Source organism: Juglans microcarpa x Juglans regia, chromosome 1D (assembly GCF_004785595.1).
Source record: "Juglans microcarpa x Juglans regia isolate MS1-56 chromosome 1D, Jm3101_v1.0, whole genome shotgun sequence".
Taxonomy (NCBI): Eukaryota; Viridiplantae; Streptophyta; class Magnoliopsida; order Fagales; family Juglandaceae; genus Juglans; species Juglans microcarpa x Juglans regia.
The window spans coordinates 33,107,732-33,116,785 of NC_054594.1; the positions used below are offsets into that span (position 1 = coordinate 33,107,732).

Consider the following 9,054-nt stretch of genomic DNA (forward strand, 5'->3'; position numbering starts at 1 on the left):
CAACCATTTAGAGACTTTTAGGGCTAGGACTAGGAGACCTCCTCAAATAGTACTCAAAAATACAAAAAAGTCAGACCGGTCAACTGGAAGAAACCTTTTTTTTTTTTTTTAATTTTTAAAATTTTTATTTTTATAGGTAAATGCATACAACTTACTTACCCAGGAAGAAGCCTTTGCAAGTTTCATTCTTCGGATGTTAAAAAATAGATTATGGGTGTTGGTCCAACCGTATCGGCCTGGAAGCCAGAAGCTTACGTTGATTTGCAAAAGCATAGCCCCAGCAAAACAGGAAAAATAAAAATTGAAAGTGCATGGGTGAATGATACACTTCCATAATGCCCAAACCCTAAAATATCCGCAGTATTTTTGCATTTTAGTATGTGAAATTCAGAAACATAGAATTAAATAGCAACACAACCACAAGCAAAGGCAAATTGTATAGAAAAACTATGTACACAAACAGAAGAAAATATACAAGCCTGGAAGGGTGAATAACTTCCAAAGTTCAAGACTACCTTTTCATCTCTTATCTCCCTTCCCCAATTTGACCAGAGTCCACATCCGAGACAATAAACTTAAAACCCCGAAATCAGTCTCTTTTCTCTAGAGGTGAAAGTTGTGATACGATTTGCAATTACCTTCTCCAAACACGTTTATTTTATTACAGCCTGCTATGCGACCTTCAGCTATGCTTCTTCTGGACAAAGGGAAACCTGGTTAATTTGATCCTTCCATAAAACTGTCAACATCTACAGTCAGAAAAAAGTAGCATATATCGTAACTTTATCACTGTTATACACAAAAGCACATACAAGGCCTTAAGGAGAAAAATGGTGTTAGTTTAACAAAAACAACAAAAAAAATAATGTGACCAAGAATACTCGAGGAATGCATTAGATAATAAATATCCACAAGAGAAGCAGAGATAGATTGTTAAAGACCGGGCGGTTGGGGGGGGGGGGGGGGGGGGGGGGGGGGGGGGGGGGGGGGGTGGTAGCATGGTATACAGCAAGTGGAGGCTGTGCTGGTGATAATCTTTTATAGTATTGGTGATGGTGGAATGACGGTAACCGGATGGATTAACGTTTCATTAAGACAGGATTTTGGTAGTTCAAGAGGGCTTGGGTTTTTGGAAGACTAAGGGCTTCTTTGGAAGTGAGACGATCTCATCTGATCTCAAATTTCTCATAATTTCCTTTCCAAACATCACTCAAATACTTTTCAATTTTAAATATTTAACTTTTTCATCTAATCATTATCTAATCATTACAACTTTCTCAAACTTTCAAACAAAACACAAATCAATACAACTTTTTCAAATTTCAAAACAAAAATTATATTAAAAAATTATTATTATAACAGTAATTTAACTTTATAATATTTTTATTCAACTTTTTCTCTCTCATTTTTCAAAACCCAATAAAACATCTTAACTCGAACCATTTCACTACTATTCACAGAATTCTCATCTCATCTTATTGCCAAAACATGCCCTAAACCTTCATGTCCTGCAATGGTGCACTCTAATCCATCCATGATCAAACACCAGATTATACAGAAGTTTCTTCCACTAGAAAATCCAAGCACTATATCTTATATCTGTGTTTTGTACTTATAAAAAAATATGTCCGTGTTTCAGGAAAATACAAGGTGGAGTACGGCAGAGTTGCCTTGATGCGTTCTAATACTTTAAAATTTCAGCCCATTCCAATTCATGAAATTCAGCTTTCAAACAAATAAACACAAACCTGTTCAAACATGCTATTCACAAGCAATCTTTGTGTCAAAGCTGCTGAGACAGATTGCAAATGCCTGGAATGCTGAGATAGGATACCGGTAATCCATGGTAAACAGGTCCTTCCCCACTTTCCCAAACTGGAGGATGATCTTCTCATGTTCAGGCCCAGCTGGACCATTTTCTGGAGAAGCCACCAATTGAAAGTTTTTCACTGAAGCTACTGTCACTCGCCCATGAAAGTTCAAACACCAACATTGGAGCTGCTCATGCCACCTGGGAGCTTTGTTTTTTAAGACAAGCAATCCATCTTTCTGACTGGCCAAAGGTCCAGATAAGGAATTGTCCACGCGATGTGATTTTGATCGGAAAAAAGGCAGTGATGGAAAGAAATCTATGTTGCCAACAGAAAACTCGGTCTGCGTGGGAGCTGATCCTCCAGGTCCAATTGCAGAGGCGGGAATGGCATCCATGATACATTGCATTCTCCTAGGACCCCTGCTTCTTATGTTACATAAAATCTATAAGCATATGCAAGTCTGTCAATGAAAGTTAGCAATTTCAAGAAGTGGGGAAAACACGCAGAAAAATCTACCAACTTTGGTGAAAAATAGATAAAGCTAACATCTATTAAGTGCATGTTTGGGATTGTAGCGGCATAGCTTATAGCTTTAGGGCTTATAACTTATCACTTTAAGCAATATGTTCCACTATTAAAAAGTTATTTATTATTTGGTAACCTTATGTTTAAAGCACTTTAACTTTCAAACACGTTACATTTGTTTGGAAACAAATTAAAAGTGTTTTATGAGGTAGAAATGATGATCATTTGATTTTTTAAAGATTATAACCATATCCTTAAAAATTTAAAAGTTGTAATTATCTGAAAGTTGTATGGGTATTTTTGCCCATTGGAAATCTTTTTAAAATTTGAACTACATTCCAGATTATCCGGAAAAGCGTGTTTGAGGAAAAGCACGATTTTGATGCTTTTTCCCAAATGTACTTTTTAGCTTATTTGAGATTAAAAAGTACTTTAATATGAAACACTCAAACAACCTAATGTTTCCATTAAAGAGCCTTTAAGGCTATTTAAACACTTTTTAAGACTCCTAACACAACCTTAAACAGGCCCTAAATATCTATTTTCATCTGCACACAAAATTACTACAAGTAGCTGAAGAAGATTACTCTTACCTGGAACCCAATACATTAAGTTCATATGAGATGTGAGCTACGGGATAGTTTCCAGCAGGGATCCTTGGTGAAATTTGTTTTGAATTTAATAGCCTACTGGAGCGACTTTTTGTTATCTTGGCTCCTGCATGAGGTGGTTGCCCATCAAAGATAGTGAACCTTGTTCCCAAGAAATTTGACCTGGTCACAGACAAAAGAAAATTAATGAGCCAGTGAAATAAATGAAAACCTAGTTACATCATTTGCCTCTACACAAACCTCAGTTTCCCAATATAGGTGCCACTCCCCTTTGACATATCATCAGCATCTACAGAGATTATATAACCTGCACAGGTGGGACGTCTAAACTTGCGTGCAGCAAGAAGGAATTTTCCATCATCATGAAGGGCTGCAATGGGGACCAGACAAGCAAAGCATATCATTCATAAAGGAAACCCCAGAAAAAGATAGTTTCATTTTCCTCCAAAATTAACAAACGGTTTGAAAGAACAAAACCAAGCAATTAGCTGTAAATAAGAACACAAACAAATTAAACAGCACTAGATCATTGCTGGAGCGGTGAAGTGCTATGAAATCATGATTCAAGATACCAGATGCTGACCATTAGTCAAACTGAGGAAAAGATAATATGTCTGGGTGGACCGGTTCCGTTTAATAAAGCATTGGAGGAGAGAATCCCTTGAACCAGGCTGCAAACAAGGACCACAAAAACTTTAGCAGCAGTGAAGACCTAAAGAAACTATACAAAAAGGATCGTGAAATTCCAAATTCAAAAGCACCCAAATCAGAGGTCCAAATAATCAAAATGACTACGACAAACAACAATATTTGCATCATATTTAGGATTTTTACTCTCACTAGATCCACTCTATACTACATGGCAACTCAAAGTCGGTTGATTAGAAAAATGCAAAGTGGAACAAGATATTTTTCTGGGACTCAGAGAGAGAGAGAGAGAGACTCTGGAGAAAAGTTAAAGCTAATCGTCACAGTGGAGCTGCAACGATGGAAGCAGAAAGTGGTCCCCTCTAAAGAGTCTGCAACACCTTTTGAAGCAAGTTTTTTAAGTAATTTCCAATCTTGCAATGATTGAGAAAATTGCATAATTTTGAGGTGGTCCAGTGCATTACCAAGTCTAATGGACCAAATGGTTTAAGCTTCCTTCTGGAACTAATCCTGAACACGCTAATTTCCCTCCTTCAAGGCTCCAAGCAAACAGGAAAAAAAATATAATTCCGCCACATTTTTTGTAAGTAATTTTCCCCACATTATATTAGCGAATATCCACAAACCAGAGGCAGTAGTGCATAGATATGCAGTCGCTAACCCGAAAAGAAAAATAAATATCTGTAACAAACTACAAAATCAAATCGTTAGGCGAAGAATTACAGAATATTAAAGTCACGAATTCACTATCAGACTTCTAGACTTGCCTTCCAATTCTAATGTGTAAAAATGTGAACTTGACAAGCACAACACCTATATACGAGAACATGCACCCAAATCCAGAAGTGACAACCCAAACTTGAACCAAATCCTAAAACAAGAAAAATGTATAAACTTACAGCAAATAAAAACAATTAGCTCGTGTTTTTTTTTGTTTAAATTTAATTGCTTCCTAATTGATTCAATTTAAACCCAATCATGGCGTCACATTTTCATTCTCTCTTTCCGGGCCATGAAATTTGGTTTTATAAGACATAATTTTTGAATTTTTGAAACCAATGAAATAATCCAACTCTTAGCCTCCAATTCAAATTCAGAAAAACATATTTCCACTACCTGCTTGACCGAGATCGGGAAAGTCAGAATTCCAGAAACTTCCGGAATCTTAACGATCTCCTTAGTGATTTCCCGCCAGCTGCGGCACACGCCGGCGCACGCAACGACGCTCTTCCGTTGGGGCCACGCGTTCTCGGAGGCCTCGATCCTGACCAGCACCTCCCTGAGAAGCTCCTGCGGCATGTTGGCCCAGCAGCTCTGGCTCAGACCGTCGCTGACCTCGACAGCCGACGCCGAGCCGGTAGAAAACCGGTCCTGAACCACACGTCCCGAGCGCGACCTCATGTCCTGTATTATGCTCCGTATAATAGTCATCGAGGTACGGAATCAGTTCCCAGCAGCTCTTATCATTCTACAAATTTCAGATCCAAAAACCCAACCCGAGTTCCAGAATTAGCTCATTGTTTCCTCCACCAAGATATATAAAAATATGCATATAAAAACAGACACGAGGAAATTACGAGGTTAATCGACAAGGTTTTGTGCAGAAAGTCTGAGAAAATTTGAGAGAGAGAAAATTGAGAGCGAGCGAGACAGGGAGAGTGTGTGTTTTGGGGTAGGAACGGGTTGCTTTTGGAGAGGGGCACGAAGGAATATAGAGTTGGCTGATGGTGACGTGCTCTTAGGCCTCCCTAGTGTTCAGTGATCCAGAGAGACTCGGGAAATCCAAAACAAAACAAAACTACCAAATTTCATTTTGTGTATGTAAGTTTTCACTATTTCTAAACGCACCCCAGCCTCGATAGTAAGACAGATGTATACAAAAGTTAAAAATTGAAAATTAAATAAAATATTATTAAAATATTATTTTTTAATATTATTATTATTTTGATATTTAAAAATTTTAAATTATTTATTATATTTTGTGTGAAAATTTGATAAAATTGTAATAATAATATGAGACTTATTTCTGTATCCAAACGGGTTTTGGATAATTATTATAATTTTTTCAAACTTCCATACAAAACATAATAAATAATTTAACTTTTTCAAATATAAAAAGAGAAATAATATTAAGAAATTATATTTTAATGATATTTTATTCAAATTTTAATTTTTCATCTCATCCTATCTCATCTCATATATGTAAACAAAAAAGTAAAACTTACACTTTACATTACGTCTTAAGTCGTCACCATTTCTAACTACAAAAAAATTTTATAAAAATAAATTCATAAATTAACGTGGTTTGATGTAGTAAATCCAATTATAAAATTATTTTTATTATAAAATAGATCTAACGTATCACATAAAATCACATCAATTTATAAATTTATTTTTGTAAAGTTCTTTTGTGGTTGTAGCACTTTTTTTTTTAATTTAATCTCAAATGGAAAAATCTTAGATTTTTTGAATAAATCATCTAAAACTCTCTTTTTGTCAACATAAATTTACTTAGTTACAATAAATTATTAAAAACTCCATTTTTTTTATTATCTTTTATTTTCAACTAGAGAAGTTTAAAAACTGTGGAGTATAAATGTTGAAATGCAATAATTTTGGGTGTGAATTATGAGTTTTGGTTGTTAGGAACGTGAAAGATTGAGGCAGAAAAGTTTGTGATTTTGGAATTTAAAATGAGGATGGTAATTAATCTTAAAATAAAATAAAAAAAGAAAAAAGAAAATATCTGGCTTGTATTGTGAAGACTATATAATTAGAGATCATTTTGGTGATGTATCAAATCCGCTGAATTGAGTGTGACTTCTTTTTCTTCTTTTTTTGTGATTTTGGGAGAATACGAAACCTACAAGAGGAAACTCCAAGTAATGAAATCCAAAATAATTTTTGATTTATCTGCCCAAATAATAAAATAAAATAAAATAATTAATCCTGGCAACTCAATTTATTGTTGCCCACATCATAATGTAGGCTTTATTATATGATTGGTAGAGAATTATAACTTTATCATGTAGGCACCTTAGTGTGTTGTGAACCATACTTTAATTTTCTATACCCATCATGGTTAGCCATTTAAGACTGACCCAAGAAATGAAGATTATACCAACTTTGGGTGCTTGTTTTATTTGTTTTTTTTTTTTTAATGCTGGGAAACCTCTTCAAGGCAGGGTCCTTTGGACTCACTCATGCAGAGTAAACTCTGGTCCCGTACACTACACTCTCAAAAATTTTCCTACATAAAACTGATTAAATTGCTGATTTTTTACCAGGAAGCGTGACCCCAAAGGATTATTTACATTCATGAGGTGTTGAACTTTAGATCTTAAAGAGAGTGATACCCCAAGACAAGATGTTCACCACTTGGGCCAAACCCTTGGGATTAATTGCCTTATTTTTCTTACACTATATAATTATAGATTACCTTAAATTCCACACAAATAAACATATGGTAGTTGAAATCTAAAGCATTGGAAGCGTGTTTCTTCTTGGCGTACCCACCCACATCCCCCCCCTCCCCCCCAAAAAAAAAACGTAGAATTAAAAACGGTGTTTTTTTTTTTTCTTCCTTTTTGCATAGTGTCTAATATTGCCTATTCTAAATGCTTACTAATTTCTCAGCCAAAATACACACCTAATCTCTCTGTAATCTCTCTCTCTCTCTCTCTCTCTCTCTCTAGTCTCATTGACCAAAGGTAGATAGGGTGGCTAAATGTTCAAATGTTTAGATAGCCATGTTAGGTGAGGTTAGAGCTTATGGGCCACGAGTTCCATAATTGTTCTTTGCTTTAACAATATATATATATATATATATATATATATATAAATATATATATATATATATAATATACTTATCTATGAGGGAAAATTATAGCATTGCAACGGTTTATTCAAGCATCATTTCATTACAAAGAGGAGTAATGGTTAGATGATGAGAATTGCCCGTCCACGGCATCTCTTCTTAATTCACACTCCAAATTCTTCCCCAATTTGATTGCGGGTAGGACTTAACCAAACCCCACTACAAGAACTTCCATGAATGTTCATTTTGCAGCTTGGGGCATGCATTCTTTATCTCCATGTATTGGGTATTTTTGTAGCATTACCAAAAACTACATAAGAATATCACGTACTTTTAAAATACTACATAATAATTACTCCTATATGACATATTAAATTATTAGATATTATTTATTATGTTTATTTTGTAGACTAATCATTTAATACATTATAAAATATTGAAACAATGATACTAAAATAATTATAAATAGAATTTTTTATTTTCAAAATATGCCTCATTTGAAAAATATTGAGAGTTTTTTTATTTTTAAAAGAGATTTATTATGTATCAATTATTATTCATTCTCGCATCCCATACCTATAATTTTTTTATAAGGTGTAGAGATATTTTTGATAAAATATGAAGATATATTTTATAAGATGTGAAGTATGAAAAGAAGAATAATTACTAATATGAAAAATTTTTCTTTTCAAAATAAGCCAACTTTTTGGCTTTGCAAAGAAGGTAGGACTTTGTTACTTAGGATGTGGACCCACCTTAACAGTATCTACCCCGCCTAGAAAAAATAAAAAAATATCTCCCCCATAATATCTACTTCTTTAAATATATCTCTAAAAATGATGGGGCCTACCTCACGAATGAGAGGTTATCTAAGAATAATAAATTTATTCATTATTTATTTTTTATTATTTTTAACATTAAATAATAAATTTACAAGTAAAATATTATAAATGATCTTTAATCAATTAATACTATTTTATAAAAGGAAATAATAGAAAGATGATAAAAGTTGAAATGATGAATATCATTACTCATATAAAAGCGTTTTCATTGGCTTGGTCAAAGTTGAAGGACGGCTAAAATTTAGATAATCTGTGTCAAAAAAACTTCACATTAGATTGGACATCTCTAAAACAATTTAGATTTTAGTTACAGTGCTTCACCAAATATAACTAACTACAATTACTTTATCAAACATTAAAATATTAATTTCTCACTCCAACTCCAAGCAAATAAATTAAATTAATTAGAATATAATTAATATTTAACATTTATAATATAATTATTATTAACATTTAATTAATAGAACTATAAAATGTGATAAAAATAAAATTAATTAATTAATTAATTATTAAAATAATAATATTTTATTATTATATAAGGAGTAAATGAATAATTTAATATAGAGATTAAATTTAAATGAATAAGTAAATATTAATTTATGTGATATTAATTAAAATTTAAAAATATATTTATCCAATCCAATAAGAATGCTTTAAGAAACCTAGGGGCAGGCTGCAGGGTCTTCTTCTCATCATCAGCCGACGGATGGATAATAGGTTTCAAGTGTATTACCACGGCCCGCATTGTAGCCGTAACCGGAACGCAATCTATTCGACGTTTTGCCTCTTTGAAAAAC

At 33.5% G+C, this 9,054-nt stretch overlaps 1 protein-coding gene across 4 annotated transcripts; it reads right to left on the bottom strand.

The window, feature by feature from the left end:
* Positions 1–419: 419 nt before the first annotated feature.
* Positions 420–5,359, bottom strand: LOC121242064 (tubby-like F-box protein 3). Of its 4 annotated transcripts, none has more exons than XM_041139968.1 (7): positions 5,176–5,359; positions 4,715–5,066; positions 3,534–3,621; positions 3,191–3,320; positions 2,933–3,112; positions 1,749–2,239; positions 420–697 (listed from the first exon to the last, which is right to left on the bottom strand). In XM_041139968.1, exons 2-6 carry the CDS (start codon positions 5,027–5,029, stop codon positions 1,762–1,764), a joined length of 1,191 nt encoding a protein of 396 aa, XP_040995902.1. In that variant the 5' UTR covers positions 5,030–5,066; positions 5,176–5,359; the 3' UTR covers positions 420–697; positions 1,749–1,761. The 4 variants fall into 4 exon arrangements, with proteins under 4 accessions (XP_040995902.1, XP_040995919.1, XP_040995894.1 ...); XM_041139985.1 differs by having other exon boundaries at positions 1,749–2,233; positions 5,176–5,357; XM_041139960.1 differs by having other exon boundaries at positions 4,715–5,359.
* Positions 5,360–9,054: the final 3,695 nt, after the last annotated feature.